This window comes from Momordica charantia (genome assembly GCF_013281855.1).
Source record: "Momordica charantia cultivar OHB3-1 chromosome 5 unlocalized genomic scaffold, Mcharantia_2.0 BLBB01000005.1, whole genome shotgun sequence".
Classification (NCBI taxonomy): Eukaryota; Viridiplantae; Streptophyta; class Magnoliopsida; order Cucurbitales; family Cucurbitaceae; genus Momordica; species Momordica charantia.
In genome coordinates, this window is record NW_028275163.1 from 19,770,153 (window position 1) to 19,794,039 (window position 23,887).

The following is a 23,887-nucleotide window of genomic DNA, read 5'->3' on the forward strand; positions in this document are numbered from 1 at the left end:
ACAACATAATTCTGATTTTGTGTTAGCTAAGGGAGGTGTACTTGGAAAAATTATTATAGATGACTTCTTTTTTTTAGTTCATGGATAATGATTTCAAATATCATTAAATTAGTAATAAGAGTTCTTTCATATATTGTTTTTAAATAAAAATTTACAATTATAAAAGGTCAAATATATAATTGTTGCTTATTAAATTTGAATTAAACAATATGTTTTCAATTGTACTCATGGCTAATGACAAGATGAAGAGAGAATTCAATAATTAAAAAAAAAAAGGCTTGGATGAATAATGTAGGCCTCAAATGATCAAGAAGATTGTGAGTTTTGGATTTATGTTTTAGGTTAAATTAAAAATTAAATGCATTTAAAAAAATATCGATAAAAGATGAGATGCAGCCACGTTGTTTTTTTTTTTATTTTTTATTAAAGAAAAAAAACTAGTATGTTGTTTTTAGGGTGGCTATACTCTCCCCCTCTAATCTAGAGTTCTTGGGTTGTGACTGCAGAGACGAGTAGTGCAACATTATTTTGGTTATATACCTTTAAAAAGCGGTTATTTTAGTCCCTTCATTTTTGTTTTTATTTCATTTTTTTATCATAATTTTAATATTATATTGCACTCGTTGTGTATATTTTTGTGTAAAAATTTACAAACAAAGACCAAAATGAAATGTTTCGAAAATACACCTACTAAAATGAACTAAAGTCATAATTATAGGGACAAAAACAATATTTAAACCTATAATCTAAATAAAAAAAAAAATCCAAACTATACATTTGAGACTCAAGCACTAGTTACAATCATACCCTACCTAATACGGGTAAAAGATATGCATACTCTTACACTTGTGATCTAACATTCAAATATTCGTCTCTAATTCGACGAGTGAAATTTTTTAGAGTTGGTATCAAATAAATACTACCTACCTGACATATATCCAGATCAGAAATAGGGACAGTTTCAACCCCTAAAATCATAACTTTTGTTCCTCATAATATCTTCCAAAAAAAAAATCCAAAAATATTTATTGCATAGGCTCTATTATTGACTTGTACCTTCCAACACATTGCCATGCCTCATTAATTTGTTGTCACAACAAACCCAATAGTAAATTATTCAATTAAAAACAATGCCATTAATTTTCATCACCCATTTTTGGCCAATTATAACAACAAAAAAAAAAATTTAATTCCATATTTAGACATATTCATGCCTTCCCCAGTTTGCCCTTTGTGTATCTAATTTTTTTTTTCTTTTTAGTTTATCAAATTTAGGAAGTTTCATAAAATACATAAATAAATGAATTTTGATTAATTTTAGAAATGGACCAAGATTTTAAGTGTTAATATGGATGAAAATATATATTTCTACAAAAATTACAATAGTAAAAAATTCGTAAAAAAAATTAAAACATTTCATCCTTTCTAAATTAAAAAATAATATAGTGTTACTACGTCTATTTTAGTGAGATTTAGTTGATATTTTTTGTTAATATTATAAAAATGTCGATCTCTCTAATGTGATACATAGAAATATTGATAGAAATTCTTATATATCGACAAAAATTTAATACCGTGAAATGGACACGATCCATCATCGTACAAATTACAATTTCCCCCGTCGTCTGAAACAGTTGGCGAATGCGACGTCGTTTTGGTATACCCAAAAGCGAAAGACTATCGCTCCCAGTAGCGCCTAAGCTCTCACACTCAGCTCTCTCTCTCTCTCTCTCTCTCTCTCTCTCTTCTTTCTCTCTCTAGAGGAGGGCATGATGGAAGAAGAGCGAGCAGTTCGCCGCAGTGGCAGTGGCAGTGGCAATGGCAATGGCGGCACTCTCAATGATTCTGTACTTCGATATCCCACTGTGGGCACTACTTTTACAATCCCTTTAACTCGCTACACTACCCGTTTAATTACCGCCGAGCGCCACCGTGCGCTTCTGGGGGACTGCGCCGAGCCCCGATTGGACGGCGAAGAGGATGATGATGCCGACGATTTCAGTCGCCAGTCCTTAATTAGGGAGAATTGCGCCTACTCTATGCCCATTTTGGTTCTCGATGTCGTCTGGAACTTGGCCTTTGTTCTTGTTTCGATTGTGGTGATCTTGTCCACGTTTAGAGAGCGGCCTTCCACCCCTTTGCGCCTTTGGATTTCTGGGTATGCCTTGCAATGTCTTCTGCATGTGGGGTTTTTCTTTGAGTACCAGAGGAACATGGCGCAGGATGGGTTTGAGGAGCGTGCGGCTCACCGCAGGTACCCTGCTACTCCTGTCTGACCCACTTGCAAAAATAGTCTATATGCTTTAATTTCACAATGTTGGGTAAGTTTGGTGTCAATGTTGGTCGGCTGTGGTTGTCGACATTGTTTACCTTTTCTTAATCCCCTGAATTTTCAGCTGTTCTTTGGTGTTCTGCTTTTTTTTTTTTTTTTTCTTCTGGCTGCCTTATGGGTGATTTGGCTGGAGAGAAATTGTAGAATCTTTGCTGGTGTTGAGGGGTCTTGGAAAGAGATTTGGTCGTGTCAGATGACTCAGATTTAATCCTTTCCTTTGGGCGTTTGTTTTTTTTAAGGATTTTTGTAACTATCTTTTAAGCCTTTTTCTTTTTGACTGGAGCTCTTTTTTGTAGCTAGTTAGTTTTTTGGTGGCTCCTACGATGAAATCTGGGTTTCCATTAAAAAGAGAAGAAAAAAAAAAGTCCCCGAATTTCGAAGCCACTAATTTTTGCTTGTGTGGTTTGTATGCAAACCCGTTTTTGTTTGATTGAAGAAACGGCGACTGATGTGAAGGGGAGATGGGTAATTGAACATGCGTGTTTTAAGAAATGGAAAATGCATTTTCTTTGTTAGGTGTCCATTTGGAACTGATAAATAGAAGAAGGAAAAGAGATGAACAGTTTAAGACATTGCATATAATTATCTCTAATGTATTCACTATTCATTGATTGTGTTTGTTTCATCTGTGCAATTTTGAGATGTTTCACTTTCAATGTTGTGGTATAAGCAATGTATGTACCAACCTCACTCAATTTCTCTCCTTTCGAAGTTTATTTAGATTGTGATTATGTGATTAGATAATTGACTGTTAGTTGGATTACTTGCTTATGCTAATTAATAATGCATGTTTGGATCTACTTCCCCCTTTTATTTGGTGAAAAAAAGTTCACACGGTGGGAAATTGAAGTTTCCATTGAGCAGATAGTATCTATTTCTATCTGAGTATCTGTCCATCTATTTTCCTATCTTTTATGCATTATATATATATGTTAAGAAAGGGAAAGATTTGTGGTAGGAAAGATGTAATTCCAATTAATGAAGTTACAAAACTGAACAAGGTTGCATGCGAAGGAGTACTTTCATGACTCATTTTTTCATGCATTTAGCTGGCGAGCCTCAAAGTATGCTTTTATGCAATGGAATCATAAAAAAGAAAGTCTAAAATTTCCATGGAAGCGGGCTTGCAATAATGATCGTAGGTGCATTTTCTTCTGACATCGTTCTTTTTGGGTATGATTGGACAACTATTGACATCTAAAAACGTTTCATTTTCTTTTTCCAGAAAATACTGATTTGATGTTGGATCTTACAGGTGGAACAGAATCAAAGTCTATTTATACTTGGGGGTTCCCCTGTGTTGTTGTTTATTTAGGGTGGTCGATTTGCTTGAAGTCCCCTCCCTCAGTCCAATTTGTATAATCTAGGATGTGGGACTGTTTGCCGTTTGAAGAAATCCCTTCTAAACTGGCCTACATAAATTGACCACTTTTTTTTACTCCCCTTGCATGAATGGTTTTAGAATTTACAACTTCAAAAGATATGATGTCAACAAAGAGAGAAGAAATTTGTCTTTAGAAGTTATCCGTTTTTGCTTCCTTTCGATCACAAAAATGAATTGTATAAAAAAAGCAGAAGATAGTTCAGGTCACCTCCTGTAGGGTTCTATTGGTGTTGGTGTGTGATTTTCAAATATATACTTTGAAGGGACCTAGGTACTGAAGGAAAAGCCAGGTTCTATTGAGTTGAGTCTTGGGTGATTTGAACAGTTTTGTGGACTTATCTTATGAGTAATGGATGTAAATTTGAGGGAAATGGGTAGATTTGGCATAAAAGCAGAGTACAGTTCATTTTTCATCATTTTTAGGGTCTATACGATTCCTAATTTTAGATGGATGTCTCCTATTTTTTGATGTCACAATTGGAAGGAAATTGTAATATTCCATATTCTGGTTTTTGATGTTCTGTCTGTTAGTGTTTGTAACATTAGGGAAATGTTTCAAGGTTTAATTGGAGGTGACCTTTTGGAGAGAACATGTAAAATCTTCTCTTTGGCTTTTTAATACTATTATTCTATTCTTTAGTTATAGACTGATTGGAGGGCTTTCTATAGTTATCCTAGTCTCTAGCTTGGGTTTTAATCCCATGTCCTCTTCTCCTTTTCACATTTTTGTTTGTGATTATAAATAGTTCAAATCAGAACATAAAGTTTGAACTCCTTGATACCTGTCAAGGAAGGAGTTCAAACAGTTATTATGAAGGAAGCCCTTTATTTTGTCTTATGATAAGGAAGCCTTTTATTTTGCCTTTACAATTTGTGTTCTGGTAGTTTAATATCGTTCTTTTGATATTGGTTGGTGTTTCCTTTTTGATATTCACTTTCCTCAATTTGACCTTTGAATGAAAGCTTGGTTTCAAGTAAAAATGTACAGATATATAAGCTGCGACAGCAAGCTTTGGACTAATTTTATTTTTCTTTGTTCTTCTAGCATAATGAAAAGGTTGGAGTCGATGAATACTATGACATCGTCGATCTGGTGGGGCTTCGGATTCTATTGGATTGTCATGGGTGGCCATGCACTTCTACAAGATTCTCCCCGGCTTTACTGGTAATAACTTTGCCTTTTGACATGTTTTCTTATGGAACAGTAATTTTTTTACGAAATTGCAACTTCATTGAAAGTTGTTGCAATCTCCTTAGCGTTGAATAGACATAAAATGCTCAAACTGTTCAATCTAGAATTTTCTTTTTATGTTTCTTGATATCCTTTTTTAACAGTGGCTAAGTTTCGTTCTTGATCATTCAGTTTATTTTCGTTTTGATAGAAACAAGTAGGAATTATATTAATTAAAACAAATGTACAAGCAAAAGGGCAAAATAAGATCTCACAGACCTGTGTCTCAATACAGCAAATGGAATTATATTCGTTGTTGTATGGAATGTTTAACCAAATTTGGAGCTTCGGTGCTGAATCCTCGTCGTTAATTGCAGGTTAACCGTGGTCTTTCTAGCCTTTGACTTGTTCTTTATTCTCTTTTGTATTGGGATGGCATGTGTTGTTTTCTTCTCTCTTTGTTGCTGCATTCCAATTGTAGCATTTGCATATGCCATGACTGCCAGAGAAGGTGCCTCAGAAGAGGATATCAGGACTCTTCCCAAGTATACATTTCGTCAGGCTCCGGTACTTGGGACTTTTGACCGTGCCAAAGAACGAGAACTTGTCGGGGCAAAATTGGAGTTAGATACCAACCACCGCATCAAAGAACTTGCTCTTCATCCAGAGGATTCGGTCAGCAACTTACCTTATCTTTTATGTCAAACTATTAAGATTTAAATTCCATCTGGTGGATTAGTATGATTCTAACATCATTATTTCCCCTGGGGGAAGGTTTCGGAAAATTGCATCTTTTTCTTCATCACCTAGCTTAACTAGAAGATTCTATCAACCTAGGATGGGTTTTATCTAAAATTTGTTTCTAGTTTACTGTTTTCAAGAAATAAGCTTTGTTTACATATATGATATGCTGAGAGTTTTCTTGTGTGCAACTGCAAACTCGCTCTTGTGGCAGTTTGTTTTTTTTTTTTGTCACTCACTGCGATTTTTCATCTCGTAGTTGCTTTCGCTTCTTGTTAGTGCTTTTCCCATCGCAATTACGCCATTGTGCCAAGAATTTTCCCTTATTTGAAACTGATATGCAAAGATTTACTTTTGCAGGAATGTTGCATTTGCCTTTCGCGATACGAAGATGGGACTGAGCTCTACACTCTTCCCTGTAACCACCATTTTCATTGTGGGTGCATCAGCAAATGGCTTCGGATAAATGCAACCTGCCCGCTCTGCAAGTCTAACATCCGTCGGGGCGATACATTGGTTTGAGCATTGCAAACCCAGCTGAGAATCTGAAAGTTGGCATATTTCAATTTCAGGTCAGATGCTTTGTAGATCTCTGCCAACTAATGGTTTTTAGGAACAGAGAGGGTGGGGAATAGGATTTTAGCTGACTCCAACCTCTGGAGAAGATGTTTAGTTTTCTCAAACCCCATCTGTGGACAGAAGTTAATCCTTTTTTTATTTTTTTACTTCACTTTTAACAGGTGTGGGCTTTGATTATATGTATGTAAATTGATAGGAAAAGGTCATGTGCCTCTAATTTAATCTGCTCTGTGTAAAATTTTCTTGCTTCTCAATTTAAAGCCTTACTATTGATATTCCTGACAAAAAAGTCGTAGGTTCGAATCTCCCCCCTACCTATTGATGTATAAAAAATAAATTGAGGGAAAGAGAGGAAAAAAATAGTTAAAATGGAGGTAATGGTTCGGTTCTTGTGGCAGGTGGGTTTCTGTTTTATTGGGTTCGTGGACTTAAAAGAATAATATCATTTTTAGAGGGAGTGAGAGATCTTCGAAGGAGGCGATTTCATATTTTCCCTTTGAACTTAGGTTTCAGAAGATTTTTGTAATTACTCCTTAGTTTAATCTTGCTAGATTTGAGCCCGTTCTTTTAGTTTGGTTCCTTTTGTTGATGCCCTTGTGTATTTTTTTCATTCTCAAGGAAAGCTCGGGTTTTCATCTGAAAAAGAAAAAAGAAAAAAGAGAATTCTTATTTTAGACTTTATATCTATTTTATTTTTGCCCTTACATTTTCAAGCGGGGGTTCGTTTTAGCAAGAAAAAAAGAAAACAAAAAAGTTGTCTGGTCCCATATCACAGGTTTCTCCGTCCTTAATTTTATTAAATTCTTAACTTTACCTTAATGTATTAAAAATTTGAGAGAAATGGATTTTGTCATTTTACAAATAAAAAAAAAAAAGAGAAATAAATTTTGTCTATGGGTTGGTTAGGTTAAAACCCCTAAAATATTAACTTTTTGATAACAAATTTTAGTAGTTTTTTAAATAAAATGATATATTTTAAGTAAAATTAAGAATATTAAAAAATCAAGGACCAAACGGAGAATTATCTAAAAAAGTTTTAAGGATTATTCGGTATATTTAGTTTTTAATGTTTATCGCTCAATACATGTGATTTTAAACACATTTGAAGCATCGAGGCATTACCTCTACAGATCATATGGGTGAATTACTTTTTCAGGTGTGCCTCAAATGCTCTAAATAAAGGTTAAAGCTTTTTTAATTTCTTTTAAATCTCATAAATTCTTGAGTCTTTTTCAAATGCATAATTCTGGCAAAATCATGTGCATAAATCTAATCCAGATAACAGAAATACTCGTAATATTTAAGCTTCAATAGAACATATACAGAATGAACTCACTCGATACATGTGATTTTAAACTCATTCATATAAATATATATTCAGCAGATGAACATGTAGCTATGATAGACATTTAGCAAACGATTTATTAGAAAAAAATCAACAAAGATCAAGGTAGTTTTTATGTAAATTTTAAAGAAGGAAACAAGAAGATAAACATGAAGGTTTGCAGATGCAAATAGAAATAAAATTAAAAATGAGAGGTTGTGAAATGATAGATGCAAAGGTGGCTGAAAGCAGTGTTTGTTCTTGTTGCACAAGAGACAAGATGCAGCCTTATCTTTTGGTGGCCTTTCTGCTAATGTCTTTTGTATGTGAGCCATTTATACAAGAAACTAGCCATGATTCTTGCCATTTGGAAAAGTGCTGCATACGACCACCATAGAATGTTATTTCTAAAATTTGACTACAATTATTGGAAGTTTTTCCATCTACAGCAGTAAACATCAACAGTCATCTCTTCCTAAAATATTTCGACAATACTATAAAATACCTCACAAAACGAAGTTAATCACTAGATTTATTTTCTTCCCTCAATATAGTATAATTTTTGTTTCTCTGAGCATAAAGTGCAAGGAAATGGGGCAAGGATAAAAACAAGCTAATTCATCTTCGTTTAGAAGACACTCGCTCATATGGAAGCCATGAGTCTAAATACCATACAAATGGTTAAAATTTCCTCAAGGCATCATTCTATACCTTCTTTTTTCTTTCTAAAAATTCAATATGAGAAACAAAAGACTGAAATTGTTATCAAACGATGTATTAACCATTACAGAGTGTAATTATTATTCTTAGAATTAGCATGTTTATTTACAAGGTCCCTCGCCCTGAGACTGGCATAATGGGAGCATACTATATGTGTATTTCAGTTGGAGCATATCATAAGGATAGTAACATACATCTCTCAACTGATCCAATGTTGAAAGATTGCTAGATATACTTTCGCTTATCGGCTTTATATCCATCTTTAGATAGCAGATACTGAAGAGAGGTAGCTTCCAGGCATTTTGAGACAGTTGGATGTAATTGACAAGTCAAATGAAGTCACAGAATGAGGGCAGAGTATAACATCCATGTTCTCGCCAGCAGTGTTAAGTGAAGCTGCGACGGGAAGCACCTGACATCAAGTGCAGTGCCAAGAGGTTAAAACCTAAGGTGAACAAAGTTTTACCTATAATATGTTAACCAACTATTTGGATATCTTTTAAATAAGATACAAATTCATCATCGAGAAAATGAAAAGGAACAACAAATGTTCAAAGGAAACAAACTCTGAGGAGAGAGAAATACAAAGCTCCGAAAAAAATTGAAAATCTTTCAAAGAATCAAGGCCTCGAAAAAGAGAAGAAACAATAATCCATAACCTTGGGATAAAGAAAAAAACCCTCCAAGCCTAGCTTTGGAAAAGGAAGGGTACTATAATAAGCATTTTTCCTTTCTTTGGTTGATATGTGTTTGGGCAGAGACAACCGCTTGGTTGTCAAAGAAAATAAATTTGTAGGATATAGTTTGAACTCAGTCCCTCCAAAATCTTTTACTCTTTCACCGGCCCAATCCTTATTAGACAAAGCCGTGGTGCTTATAATAAGCAAAAATTTTATTTGCAACCGCAGAGTAAATCAGTTTCCTATAATGGAGCCAACTGCTTGAAAAACTCTTGGCATATCAGTGTTATATATTTTAACATGCAAAACGTCAAATTTAGTACTATTTCTTATTTACATGTCTAGAAATAAACTTCAAGATCAGGGGGTGTTTGAGTTACCTTATTTGGATCATTCAAGGAGTTCTCATCCATTAAATTACCGGATGTAAGTACAGTCTGAACTGACCCAGATTTCTGAATGGAGTATGTATTCAAACTATTTACAGATATCTTAAGATTTACATTGTTGCTTCCGAAGTTAACAATCTGCAAACCATGATTACTTATTAGTGCGCCATGAAAGTAAAGAGACTATGAAACGTTCAGGATGCAGTAACGTTGAAGACACGGTTCAATGGAAATGATGTAACTTGATAGATCATACTATGGGAGATTTAAGAAAAAATAAAAAACTGAAAGGTTCAACAGTGATTTATTTCATGCAAGTCACGTGCTAGTTCGAGATAGCTTCACAAACCAACTTTAATGAATTGGAGAAATTTCTGCAGATGCCTTATACAGTGGAACCTATCATTTGTTAACACCACCCATAGTGGAATGTATATCATATAGCCAGCTTTAAATATGCAATGTCAGGGATATACAGGGGTAAATGGTCAAACTTGTATTATTCTATCCACAGCTAGTAATGGATTAAAAAAATGAGGGTTAAAATGTTAAAAAATTAGGTTTCACTAATTTAAAATTTGAACAACTATCAACCGAAGAAGGAAGTAACCAAATTAGGTGAAGGAAATGGAAATCTCCCCAGAATCAAGGAGAAAAATTCAGCGTCCTGTTCTAATAAAAATAGAAAAGTGAAAGTATATATGGATATACATACATACCTTTATTCTAAGGTAGTAATTGCTATCTTCAGGATTTTTCCATATAATGGAGGATGCAATTAGGGAACCAGCAGAATTATCATCAAGCGTCGTATTAAGAAGAGTTGCTCCACTTGACATTGTGAAGAAACGTTGCACCCAGTAGCTAGGTGTTCCGTACAGGTGCGACGAGTTGAAGACAATAGCATCTGGATTCCACCTTTATGAAAGAAGGTTTTTCATTTTAGTGTATCGATCAATCATTCACATTTCATAATACATAATGCAGATGATGAGGCAAGAGAAACTGATACCTTCTGTCATTAGTATTCACAAAAAGTGGTGCGTAGCTTGCCATTTCAACAATATCACTGCAAGAAAATACAGAAAAAAGATAAATCTCAAACAGTTCTCAGTGCTGTCCTTCCTTTGCTTAGCTATTTACTTTTTGCTAGTGAAACCAGGAACGGACGAGGGGTGGGTCACATTCACAGAATTTCTTTTTGTGAGGGTCAAAAAGTAATAGTAGTTGGTAAATATAAGATGAATAATGATTAGAAATATTTTGAGGTCTACCAATTTGTTAGATATTGCTCTCGAGTACCTGAGTCTACTAGAGGAAACATAAATTTCATGTAGGCCCCATTTCCAATAAACATCAATTTGGGTTGATAAAACCTAAATGGATTCTTTATCACTGACACCATTGTACCAACATAACAAAATCATCCGTTACAAACATCAAATACTTCACAACGCCATAACAAAAAGAATAACTGAGAACGCCACTTGTCACCTCCGACCTGAACTTTGCTATTCCAAATGAACGTCTCTAAATAAAAGCTTCAGGTTGGCGGAGAGAGAGGGGGGTAGCTCGGCAGGTTTAACCATTATACTTCTTTTTCCAGTTTAGAACCATGAAGTCCTAGAGTCTTTGACCACATTTATTTTTACCAAATACGAAAACTTGACCCCAAATGTGCCCCATGGCTTCTAAGACTGGAGACATACTTTGATATTCTTGGATCCTCTATTTTGAGGGAAAGGTAGTTTATTTTGTTGAAAAGAAATAAGAGAACACTCTTAGAATTAGACAAGTTGTGGGAAGAGATGTGGACTCATAACTCCAGACTTTAAAGCCGATTCTTAGTTAGTTTGTAGTTGGGAGGGTTTCTTTTTCCTTCCTGTTATTATGTTTATTGTAGAAAATTGACCGTTCGTATCTTATCAAATCTCAATGAAAAGTTTGTTTCTTGTAAAATAATAATAATAATAATAACAACCTGTTCTTCTCAAGCCCAATGAGAAATCCAGCTTCACCTAGGGCTGCAAGGAGACTGCCTGTGCCAGCATCTCTTCCCGTCACAGCATACTCACTCACAAAAGCCTGGAGAGTAATCACAGAAGTTGGTTTGTATTCTATTCTATATTTAGAGCCAAAAGGAAGAGAGGAATAAAGTGAAGTAGGGATGAATGCACAATACCTTTGGACCACTACGGGATGTTTTATCAAACTTATGAGCCATCGAAAACATTTGGTTGGCGGAGGTATATATCTAATCAAGGGAAAAATTAGTATGAAATAAATCTTTGCATGCAGTCTGACAAGAAATTCAAACAATAAGTCATAAACAATATTCCATTTACAGTAAAAGAAAAGGCGATGCTTAAGAAGAATTACATGGAAGTCATAGAAATCAGCTGGGTGGTCCAACTTCTGAGATGACCCATCACAGTTCGAAATTATTTTGATGTCAGGATAGACACGTTTTATCGCATTGTAGATCTTGACATAGTTTCCTGCCCAGACAAAAGTTTTGTAAAAAGAAAGAGAGAGAGAGGGAAAAGTAAAACCACTGAATAAACATCACTTGATCTATACCACAGTCCCCCCTTACCCCAAGAATACAAGCATAGCCCACAAGGGGTGTGATTTTTTTTTTCTCTTGTTTAAATCATTATAACAAATAAAAAGTAAAATGCAATACTTCTTTGCAAAAAGAAGAGACTTTTTGATGTAGTCTTATAAGTGTATTTCGGTTAGGTTGTTAGTTAGCCTTAAGTTGTTAGCTGTTAGTTGGTTATAAGCATAACGGCTAGTTTTCCCCTTCCCTCTTCTTATAAATAGGGGTTATCCTATTCACTTGTACACTACTGTGATATACAAATAAAATCTCTCTTAAGTCTACAACACTTTCCTACTCTACATTTTCAGATCAATTCACTAAGGGGTTGATTGGCAGCTTATTCTACAAAACAGTTTTTAAATAATATAATCTGAATCAACAAAGGTCTATGCACTAACAATTTAGCTTGATACTCTCCTTAGTTAAATAATCTAGAAGTTCAAAATTATATGAAAACAGGTAGAAAATAACTGCAAAACACTCTTATAAGATAGAAAAACCTCGGTAGTTCTTTTTGCCACAGTCCTCATTTCCAAGTGCAACATACTTTAAGTCAAAAGGATCTGGATGTCCCATTGATGCCCGAACAGAACCCCAAGTAGAATTAGGATCTCCTCTTGCAAACTCAATACTATCAAGGGCTTCCTAAAATCATTACAGTATTATTAGAAGAATACAGCTAGACAAAATCAAAATACCAAAGATTTATTTGTATGGCTAAGGTTTAAGGACTTCGCATAATACACACTGCCAATGATTTTAGTATTGCAAATTCATCAATGTGGAATACTGAGAAAACATTAAGAAACATATTTCCTTGCCAAAGTAGCAAACATCAATTTAGCCTCTAGGACATGTATGGCCAAAATTATATTTTCTAAAATCACTTGAGGACATGTTATCACATAACCAAAATCACTTTTACCGTTTTCTAAAATCACTTCTATATCATGGTAAAACATTTCATCACATAGACAAAATCACTTTCGTCATTTTCTAAAATCACTTCTATATTATTATAAACTTGAGCACGGCTCAACTAGTCAAGACATTAGTAACTTTCTTAAAATTAAAGGTTTGAATCCTCATGCTTGTTTGTATTGTAATAAATTAATAATTATTATTATATTAAAATTTAGAAAGAATGGATCTCCTAACTTTCTCGACAAAATTTTCTTTTATTTGTAGTGATTTGAACATTTGACCTTTCCCTTTAAAGGACAAAACTGTGTGTTAGAAAATAATTTAATTCACATTTAAATCGCTGATCAGAACGAGAAGGTTGTGAATATACCTGCACAAAAGGTAAGATATCGGAAGTATCTACCTGATCTTGGTGGCTGATTCCTAAAAAGATCCAATTAGATAATGAGTAGCAGGAGAAAATAAATAAATAAAAGAAGAACGAAAGATAACAATCATGGAGTACCATTATTGAACACCCAGACTGGTGAAGCACCAAGATCTTCTGCCAGCTGCAAAGACAGGTAAGCTCAAGAAATAATGAAGTAATACAACCAATCTTGAAGAGGAGTATCAATTATAAAATTTTAAACTAGGGGTTTTTATCACAACTTTATGGTAAAATATCAATTATGAGATAAAAATTAATTAGAAACTATCAATATTCAAGGGGGTTCCACTTGTCCCAGCTTGGTTTTCTTTCTAATTTTCATGGAAATTACAGCAATTTCTTGACCGTTCCATCCCTTCACTAACTCGCTGCAGTTCACCCTTTTAACCTTTTCTTCAAATGTTTCTAAATTCTTTATGACATGGTAATTGTGTCCCACCGTGGGGTTAAAGATCAACTTGATCTTGTATTTCTTCCTTCAACCCATGAATATACCTAGCAATCTGATGATATTCAACTTTGACAAGGTCCATTAGTGCATTGAGCTTGTACCACTCCTGAATAGCTAATAAACCCTACTCGAAATAGAACCAACTACAATATTAGATGATTCCCTTCCATCACTTATGCAAACCACCTCCCTTTTGATTTTGGACTGATTTAAGTCCTATAGATTTTTGTTTTCATTATTTTGTTTCTCTTTTCTATTTTTCTCCCCGTTTCCTCATTTTGTTACCATAGGAGGATATCTTAGGGGCAACTCCTTTTGTTGCACTAGTAGATCCGCATATTTCTTGTTTTAAAGAAAATTTATGTTGCTATCTCAAGAAAAAAAAAATTAATAATAATAATAATAATATTGACAGAAGCAAGATCCTTGTTTTAGTTTTTCGAGGTCTCAAAAAATTTAAATAGCCGTCCTCCATGAAACTAAATACGACACTCACTTGGAGAAATTCGAAATAGCCAAGTCCATCGTCAGTCCAGTACATCCAAACATCACCAAAGTGTCCAGGTCTCTGTTCCCATGGTCCAACCGTTTCTTTCCACCGAAATGCATTTCTTAACCATTCACCTTCGACGAAGCATCCACCTACATTGATATGATTAAGAAAAAAAGACTGCCTATCAATTAGCACAAGCTTTGGGGACATCAAGAAGAAACCTCGTTTATTTCCAGCAAGTACAACAAGTTATCAATAACCATGAGTTGTCATAATTGAGGCATGATCTATGAAGTGTACTTCACAAAAGAACAAGTCCAACATTCAAAGCAAAAAAAATTATGGATCTTAAACGAGGACTAAAGTTTGAAATTTGTAGCATAAATAATTCAAACATTAATGACAGCCTGACAGGATTTGGGGGAGATGGAAAAACAAAACAGACGAAACATGCATAGTTACATCCATTCACAATAGAGCTTGAACTTTCAAGAAAAAATAGTATATTCCAAAGAGTATTTTGCTTGAAAGCTCTTTTGATGAGGACGAGTGCCAAGCTATTCCTGAGTTAGGTAGGGAGAATTCTCCCGGTTCCAAGAAGAATGAAGTTTCTATGGGGTTGTGCTATTAGGGCTTTTGTTTGGCACCTATGGCTAGAGAGAAATCAAAGGACTTTTGAGGATAAAGAAACTTCTTTTGAGATTTTTTTAAGAAATGTACAGCACACTGCTTCTTGGTGGTGCATTAGTTATAGAAAATTCTTTTGTAACTACAACCTCTCCATGGTTATCAACAATTGGAAAGAGTTGTTTTAGTCTTTGGGTGGGGTTCCCTCTACCCCAGCCCTTAGGTTATCTTCTATTGTTGAATTAATACACAAGTTTCTTATCCCAAAAAAAAAAAAAAAGAATTCTCCCGGTTCCAATTGCCTTTCAAATTTCAATAAATATTGGAAGTTCTAAACACAGATTTGTTAAGGGTCACTCAAAATATTCAGAATCAAGGGATGGTATTTTCCATTACTTGCATCTTTCTCTGAAGACAGCAACACTCATTAGAACGAGTGACTTTTGGCCTAATGGCCTTGAAAGTGTAACCGCCTTTATAACATTATCTTAAAGGACCTGGGTCAACAGAGTGAAATTTGACTAATCAGACACATCTCTTTTAATCTAGGGGCATTAATTACTGAACCTGGATGTGATTCTGGTGGCTAATGAAGCAGTTGAAAGGAATAAGATTCAAAAGAAAGAGGGAGTAGTGGCTAAAATAGGGCTACAAAAAGGCCTTCGTAACATCAAAAGATCATTTAAGCTGTAATCAGTAAAAGGGGAGATAAAACGTTTACACCAGCCAAGAGCCACAACAAAAACACCATTGAAAAATCTATGAAAATATCATTCTCAAGTTGTTCTTAAAAATGGCCCAATGCAAAAAAAAATTTAAGTAAAAGGGATTGGTAAAGGAGATCCCCTGTAATCTTTCTTGTTCGTCTTGGTGGCTAATTCTTTGATTTGCCTTGTTGGTAGCGCTAGTGAATCCAAATTCGTGGCTAGGAGGAAGAGGAACGAAGTTCACCAAACATATCCCCAATTTGCAAATGATACAATCCAAATCTCCAAGGAATAGGACTAAAATGAGGAATACTATTCAGATTTTCAGGATCAACAAGTGTTTCCTAGGGTAAAAATTAATATGGAGACAGGCTCTTCAGCAGGAAACAAATTAAACATGGAAAAAGTTAACAGAGTAGCCTCCTCACTTTCTAGTTCAGTGGGCAAGTGGCTTCTCATATATCCTGGTATTCTGCTGGGAGATACTTTAAGGTTGTGCTTCTACGGATCCAATTATTGGAAAACTTAGGCTGAGACTTTGGAGGTCAAAGGCAGCTTCTTTGTCTAACAGGGAAGAATTAAACTTAATCAAATCGTTCTGGCCGAACATGCCCTCCTACTTTGGTTCTCCATTAAAAATCACTACCAAGGTAGCTTAAAACTTTGGAGAACAGTAACAATAAATATCTCTAGGAGGTGTTTGAACATGGGGAGAGGAACCAGCCATTAATTGAGCTGGAGTTTTGGATATAAGTTACTCGTGAAAGAAGAACTTGGCACTTTCCAAGGAATAGATGAGGAGATTTCTCATTAAGTCTAATTTCTTAGGTCATGTTGTCTTTCAGCATGCAGTGATTTGCAATCAGTGAGTGCTAGAGCAATAGACGAATGAGAGCAGGCAGAGTACATTGAACTCTGTGGCCAAAAACATGTTTCTTTTTCTTCCCAAGACTAAATTCAAGGTGAAAAATGGCAAGAAGGTAAGATTCCAAGAGGATGTTTCGCACATGATTCATCTTTCTTCTTTTCTTTTCTTTTTTTTTTATAACTAGAAAAATACTTTTTTGTTACTAACAAGAAAAAAGTATGAAAGAGAGGGAAAGGTAAAATATCCTCCCTCCAAGCCAGAATGTAGATGCATCCGTACACTTCCCTCCAACTTAAGTGGAGAGAAAATGATAAATGGAATCAATAATTACCTGGAAATCTAATAAACCGGGGTTCCAAATCAGCCATCATTTGTACTAGATCATTCCGAAAACCATGTCCCTGCATAATGGTAATGATTACAATGGTAAGGAAGGTGAAATATATGATTTCTGTCCAATAAGAAAATTTGACTGCTCGTCTAACGTTGTTTAGCATCTCATATATGTTAATAATAGGTCCTATACGTAAAACAGCTTTAAAATGTTAGGAGGCATATCCAAGTTAGTGTTGGACTAAATTCTGCATTATATTCTACATCCTAAACCAGGGAGTGCGAGTGGAACACCAATAATGTCTCTGACGTAGAGCTTCCCCCCATACACCGATTGACATGTCTAATAGTATCAGATATCAAATAATGATGAACAAGCATTTTTCCTAGTATTTGGCAACATATCATTAGTATTTAGTCGACATTTCATCCCAGTGTTGACTTAGATTGCATAGGTGGAAGAAAATCAAACACAGTTAAGAGATTACTTAATATTCAATTAATGTTCTCATAGCCAAGGCATCGTAAGAAATTGGTGGTACTTTGTAATAGTATGAACATGAGGAGAACCTACCAATCTCTGTGTCTTGTCCCCTTATACAAGAGAAGGTATCAGTTTGATGCCCAAACCCAGCAATTAAACTAAGACGTTATTTATATTCCAAGTTCCACAGCAATGTGAGATCTTGTTCCCATTACATTCTCAGAGAAAGTCAAGTGGGCAATGGTAACTCCAGAAACAAATTTCTCAAATTATATGGTGCAAAATGCAAATACTAATTATACGCAGATAGATATATCATGTCAATGCATTCAAAAATCACACGACACTGTCAGAATTGATTTTCAACTTTTTTTCATACTTTGGAATTGACTCCTGGGGATTTGTTCCAAGATTCTATATCACATATGGCAATTCTAGAAAAATCAAAATTTAAGTAGAGGAGAAGAGAATATAATGAACAGTTCGTGTACAGTGTACAACTGCAACTGAAAACCAATTTATCTTCTTTCCCATAGAAATCATCTGACTATTCTACTATTACTTGAGAATATATCTAACTATTGTACTATTACTTGAGAATATTTCAGCAACACGAACTGCTTGAAGGGTTCGGAGAAGAAGTATTTGAATTTACTGAAGAGGTTAAAGCAAAAACAAAAGAAGTCATGCTTTCAACTGCTGAACCAATAAAGTTGTTTCATACTGATACTAACAATAATACACTTCACCTATCGATGGAGAAGAATAATGCACATGAACCATTTCGAAATAAGCAGACCAAAGCTTCGGTTCCCAGAATGGGCATATGTACAAACATTAATACAGTGTTTAGCACAATAAACTGAAAACTAAGGGGAATATGTGATGCAAAACCCCAAACTCATCAAGTCCCATCAACTCAGTAGTATGATGACATACTGTTGGGTCAAACACTGTAATCCTAAACTTCCATCTTTGAGTTGAATTTCTTGAGAGAAAAAAATAAAGAATAGAAAGCATCTTCTGGACAAATGTTTTGAACTGTAGAAATATAGAAAAAGTGACCAAATTTAACAACATCAAAAAAAAAGTTTAAACTTTAATCGACCAGAAGTTTGGACAACTCAGAAAATTACAATAAAACCCACAAAAATGCATTTTATGAACAATATTGAAAAAGTGAACAGTCTCCATTTAAATTCACTTTGATGTGCTAAAAACAAATTGCAGATTTAGCAAACTGATACCTGATTAAAACTACAAACAGACATATTGAGACAAAATACCTTATATGTTTCCAGAGGCATGGCGGAGACTTGATCAAACCATATTACCCCTTTTCTCGAAGTTGTCAACTGAAGCCGTGCATTGTGATTAGTTTCAGAGGCATTCAGTTGAACCTCCATCTTTGTCCAGTTCGACACATCAGAAGATCTATAAGGCAATTAACTTATACTGAATAGTCATTCCACCAAGGAATTCTATTGAAAAATTCAGACAGGCTCACATGATAAATGCAGTTGCCAACTTTTTCAGGCCACTCGAATCGGTCAACGAAACAGACACATTAATTGGTCCCAAGGATCGAACGAAAAGAGTCACTTTGTATGCCTTCCCTTGTTCAATATTCTGGAGAGAGAAAGAGAGAGAAAATCAGAAAAACAGATCATAATATTTTAGAAAAGGGACCTTCATATTTAAGAGGAAAGGGTCCAGCAAATTCCTAAGCATAAAAAGCATGGGAAATAAATTCCCTCCCAAAGAGGTCTTACCATGCCCCAGAATCCAGGGTTGTAGATACCAACTCCTCCTGTTGGACAGATATTGGCAGCTCCAGATTCACTGCCACACAACACCTCCATACGGAGGGCAACCTTATTCCGGTCAAAGCAGGATGAGCGATCTGTTGATACGATTATAGTTGATTCATCTCCAATGATTGACCAAGGATTAATATTAGATGGAGTATTTGGACCCCCAGCTTCAAATCCTGTTAATAAAAGATCATGAAGATTTCATCTACAGCATCTGGCTTTTATTTTAATTGAAAACAAATATATATCCTCCATGGTTCCACCTAAGTAAACACAAGATACTTTCAGAACAGAAAACCAAGAAATGCATTGGCTGATTTAGTAAACAAGTCTCTATTAAAAATGAATTACAAATGCAAAAACTCAATAAACACCCCAAGCCCTTCATCAATAATATATACAGAATGGTGGTTCCACTGTTAAGAATTCATCACCCATCATACTTACATTGAAAAATGAAATCATTACAACATCTTCTTTACAAATGCAAGTCTCAATTGTCTGAATGCTTTAGACAATTGTAGGTCTATCTTAACAATATCTTCCTAGTTAAAGTTTAGCTCTGAATCAACTAATAAATAAATAAATAAAAGGCTAAAAGCAAATAGTGACCGTAACTAAAATAATAGAAATCTCCCTCCATGATTAATTTATGCTATTTTCCTCAGAAAAACGAAGAAATTGGGTTATCAGATCTGACCTCTGTTGCTCACAAGCTCTGCCCATATTCCACCAGCACCTGCATGATTAATTTCCTGTACAAGAAAAAGCATCGAAAAGAAGCTTACCCCCTTTTATTTTGAAATTATAACAAAACTTTCCATTTAATAAGATGAAAATAGTTACATGCGGGAAAAACAAGCCCCTTGATATTTTTCTCAAAAGTAACAGGCCCCTAGCTTACAAAAGGAAGCCCCAATTTGTAAAAAGCTTTTTTTTTCTTTTTTGATAAGAAACAAAGATGAAAAAAGAAATTTAGTGTTTGCACTCATAAAGAAGCTTACCGTTGCAACAAATGATGCCATTCTACATTAAAATGATATTAGAACGTCCATAGAATGATAACATCCCTAACAACAACAACCAATTTGTTCCAACCAAACAATTTAAAGGATTAACAATAGAGCTAGCTAATAAAGCATGACATCAGAGAACAGAATTGTAAGCACAAATTCAGCATCTTTTAGTATTCCCCTATTAGGAAATTAAATTTTCCAACACCATAGTATTGACCTCATGAACAAATTTTATAATATAATGATAAAAATAAGTAAATAAATATAGAAAGCTACATTAAAGAATTGACAAACCAATACTTAACTTAACTAAAAGTTCAAGCTGTTTATGTAGTACACCGATAACTATTTCACAATAGCAAGCTGGAAAATTTTTACAACCCCAATCGATGTTCTAAACACAAGCTTTGGACTCTCAATAAAAGGCATGTACAAACATGAAAGACAATCATGAACCATATTGGAGTAATTTGAGAAAAAATATAACTGAAGGAACAGCAGAAACAATTTAAGTAACCAACCTCAAAAAATATTCCAAAAAGTGTATCAGGAATCTGTCGGGCTGATGCTTCTGAAGCATTTACAACTAGCCGGACAGGCTGGATGGTATCATCCCCAATGGCAAAGAATTTACTTACAGATGCAACGACAATTGCGAAGCATAGTAGAAGAACATAATATGAGACTTTACAAGAATCCATAACAAACAATCACTGCATCAAACGTAATTAAAACCAAAAAGGTAAGTCATCGAAACCCCAAAGAATATATTGATCAATTAAACAGTAAAAGGTCAAAAAGAGACAAAATCAATGAAGGAACAATAAAATGAACAGTATGGTAGCCCATCTACATCTATACAAACACACTGGCATGATAACAATGTAGTAGCGCATCAGTGGTAATTACAATAACAACAGGATAAGAAAAACTGATAAATTATTACATCTAATTTGATAAAACCAGTATTAAAGCAGACCACTAGAGACACAGTAGACAATATCAAAACCACGATCAAGCGATTAACTAACTAATGACCCTTGATGAAAATCACGTATAAAGAAATGAAATCAGAGAAGACTCATTTCAGGGAAAACGAGAAACCCAATTCACAAGCAAACCAGATTCTGAACATGATCATCAGATATATAACCAACACAAGTACTTCCAAATCAACGGGACCAATAAATGAACATTGTTCGATCCATGAACCTGCTGGGATTTTTCAGATGAAAGGGAAGTCCCACGATGAGTTCAAATTAGCAAAACTCGAATTGGGTTATGCCAAAATTTCTCAGTGAACCTCCTTATAAAGGCCAGAGACACCCCCAGACTGAGAGAGTTGCCCTGTTTTCCTTGCCTTCACGTAAAAAAATTTAAGAGAGAGAAAAAGAAAAAACATCTGGGTGTGGAGTGCAAGCAGAACCCTTCACTATTTTGAAGATTTCCTTCAATGGGTCCCGCTCCGTTCCGTCCCTCCTCCCCTCATTGACCTTTTAAAACATCTGGGTGTATTTCCCTCAAGATCGCTGTAAATTTCTGGAGTGTTTTACCAGAAGAACGCATAATTTGCCGTTTGTGTATAAGTAGAAAGAGAATACGTTGAACCAATGATCCCATGGCATTACCTCAAGCTTTTGCTTAAAGAAATGACGATGACGAACAATTGACGATGGTGTCAACGATCACATCCAAATATCGCCTTTTCTTTCTTTTTTTACTTCGAAGCCACAGCCACGTCTCCATCCGCATCGATTATAGCGAAAACTTCGACCCCACTTGGATTAAAAACTGGATGCAAAGATCCTGGTTTGGATTTGGAATTGAGTGTCCATGGAAGACTACGAAAGTTTTCCTTTCACTTCTCTATTCCGACTGAATTCCTTCTTTTAGTAATCTCACTGAATTCCTTATTACAGCGATCTCATCCACGGAAAAGTTGACGGCCCAATTTTAGAAATGTCGATGTAAATATAGTTGAATATTTTTAAATTAAAAAAATTTTGACAAAAAATATTAAAATTGATTTCACCCTTTTCCAAATAAGTTAGAAGAACAAGGAGGTGAAGGACCTTCTTATTCTAAATAAGTTTAAATTGTCCATGAACTTTAAAATTTTTTCATTTGGTTCATAAGTTCTTAAAGTTTGAAAATCAAATCGGAAGAAAATTCTTATTTTAAAAGATACATTGAAGTTTAAAGTAAACGTATTTTCAAAGATAATTTTAATATTTTTTAATACAACCATTTGATGATATGAAGGATTGAACCTCCAATTTCGAACGTCAATGAGGGAGTACATACCAATTACCATTTAATTAGGATCAGGTTGGCAAAAAAATTTTAATCCATTAATGAATAATATGTGAGTTTTTTTACAAGTGCAAAGATAGGAGTAAATTTTAAATTTTCAAACAAGATAATTAATGTTACATTCACTCAATTATGCTCAAATTACAGTAATATGTAAGTTTTAATATATAAATAATATATCTTCCTCAAAAGAGAGAAAAAAAGAATATATATATATATATTATAAATAATATATTACCAACATGAGTTTAGCTCGACGGTAATTAGCATATGATTATGACCAAGAAGTCACGAGTTCGAATCCCCAATCCAAATTGTTGTACTGAAAATATATATATATATATATATATATATATATATATATATATATATATATATATGACTATAGTCACACGCTACAAAATTGAATTTAAAGACTTCTAAGATTGTGCCAAATTAGCCTAGATTCGTCAAGCTTTCTATTATATACAAAAAGTTGTATAAACCAAGGTTTTAAATGTCAGACATTTATCTAAAAGTTAGAGAAATTAAAAAATCGTAAAAAATATTCAAATTAAAGAATAAACATTTATCTATTTTTAAATAAGTTTAGAATGATTAATATTAATATTATGTAATATTAGTGACATTTTGTTGATATTTTTCACATTTTGTAGATTTTTTGTAATTGGATGAAAATGTCATGCCAACCTATGGATACATGAAAATATCATCAACATATCAAAGTGTCGACAAACATTTAATACTACTAGTGTATTACTACGTGCAATGCACGTAAAATTTTTTTTTAATTATAAGGTAACTTAAATTTTATATAATTTCACGTAAAATATTTTAAGTATAATTATTTTTAAAAATAATTAAGATTAATTTTTATATATATTTATTATTATTGACAGCTAATTACTAATAATAAAATGTACTATTTATAATTATTTTTTAAATATACTATTTATAATTAATTGTTAATGATATATTTTGTAAATAAATAAATTAAAAGTAAAGGAAAAAATTATATATTAATAAAAAAGTAAATAGGTATTTTAATATTTTTATTTTTAAATTATTTCAACCTAATATGGGTCCTTTATTTTATTTTTTTAATATTTTGTTTGTTTATTAAATATTTGCTTAGAGCTGACATTTTGTTATATATGTTTGAATTTTTTTAACTAAATATAAATTATTTTATTGATTTAATTTTATATTATAATTAAAATTATTAAAGAAAAATTCTTCAAATTATATTATTAGAAAATAAAATGACCAAAAGTTTTATATTCCACCTTTTAAGATCCTATACAAATTATTGTTTATAATTAATTTATTAATTAAACATTTTTTTATATATTGACTTCTATGATTGTTTTTTTTTCAAGAATAAGAACATGAGCTTGTAATTATCTATATTTTAAACAAATATTCTAAATAAAATTGCTCAAAAAAGAAATATTCCAAATAAAAAAAGTACACTAAACAATAAAAAAACATTAGTAACAAAA

The 23,887-nt window shown here is 33.7% G+C and overlaps 2 protein-coding genes across 3 annotated transcripts; one reads left to right on the forward strand and one right to left on the reverse strand.

The window, feature by feature from the left end:
* Positions 1 to 1,680: 1,680 nt before the first annotated feature.
* Positions 1,681 to 6,461, forward strand: LOC111019859 (E3 ubiquitin-protein ligase At1g12760). Its single transcript, XM_088123597.1, has 4 exons — positions 1,681 to 2,254; positions 4,762 to 4,881; positions 5,265 to 5,562; positions 5,989 to 6,461. The coding sequence occupies exons 1-4, from the start codon at positions 1,770 to 1,772 to the stop codon at positions 6,148 to 6,150; spliced, it is 1,065 nt and encodes a 354-aa protein (XP_087979723.1). The 5' UTR covers positions 1,681 to 1,769; the 3' UTR covers positions 6,151 to 6,461.
* A 1,809-nt stretch (positions 6,462 to 8,270) lies between these two features.
* LOC111019860 (alpha-L-arabinofuranosidase 1) lies at positions 8,271 to 21,951 on the reverse strand. 2 transcript variants are annotated; one of them, XM_022296365.2, is made up of 18 exons: positions 21,701 to 21,951; positions 20,594 to 20,785; positions 19,757 to 19,811; positions 19,015 to 19,232; positions 18,750 to 18,871; positions 18,529 to 18,676; positions 16,757 to 16,826; positions 14,227 to 14,372; positions 13,355 to 13,400; positions 13,220 to 13,272; positions 12,426 to 12,570; positions 11,700 to 11,818; positions 11,503 to 11,574; positions 11,302 to 11,405; positions 10,333 to 10,389; positions 10,040 to 10,238; positions 9,312 to 9,458; positions 8,271 to 8,663 (listed from the first exon to the last, which is right to left on the reverse strand). In XM_022296365.2, exons 2-18 carry the CDS (start codon positions 20,771 to 20,773, stop codon positions 8,514 to 8,516), a joined length of 2,031 nt encoding a protein of 676 aa, XP_022152057.1. In that variant the 5' UTR covers positions 20,774 to 20,785; positions 21,701 to 21,951; the 3' UTR covers positions 8,271 to 8,513. The 2 variants fall into 2 exon arrangements, with proteins under 2 accessions (XP_022152057.1, XP_022152056.1); XM_022296364.2 differs by lacking the exon at positions 21,701 to 21,951 and adding an exon at positions 21,285 to 21,685.
* Between the last annotated feature and the right edge of the window lie 1,936 nt (positions 21,952 to 23,887).

Coding starts and splice junctions, on each gene's coding strand:
- LOC111019859 (XM_088123597.1), top strand. CDS start 1,770: ATGATGGAAGAAGAGCGAGCAGTTCGCCGCAGTGGCAGTGGCAGTGGC. Junction 2,255..4,761: donor GAGCGTGCGGCTCACCGCAG/GTACCCTGCTAC, acceptor TTGTTCTTCTAG/CATAATGAAAAGGTTGGAGT. Junction 4,882..5,264: donor GATTCTCCCCGGCTTTACTG/GTAATAACTTTG, acceptor CGTTAATTGCAG/GTTAACCGTGGTCTTTCTAG.
- LOC111019860 (XM_022296365.2), bottom strand. CDS start 20,773: ATGGATTCTTGTAAAGTCTCATATTATGTTCTTCTACTATGCTTCGCA. Junction 19,233..19,756: donor AGAGCTTGTGAGCAACAGAG/GTCAGATCTGAT, acceptor TTTTATTAACAG/GATTTGAAGCTGGGGGTCCA. Junction 9,459..10,039: donor ATTACTACCTTAGAATAAAG/GTATGTATGTAT, acceptor CATGGTTTGCAG/ATTGTTAACTTCGGAAGCAA.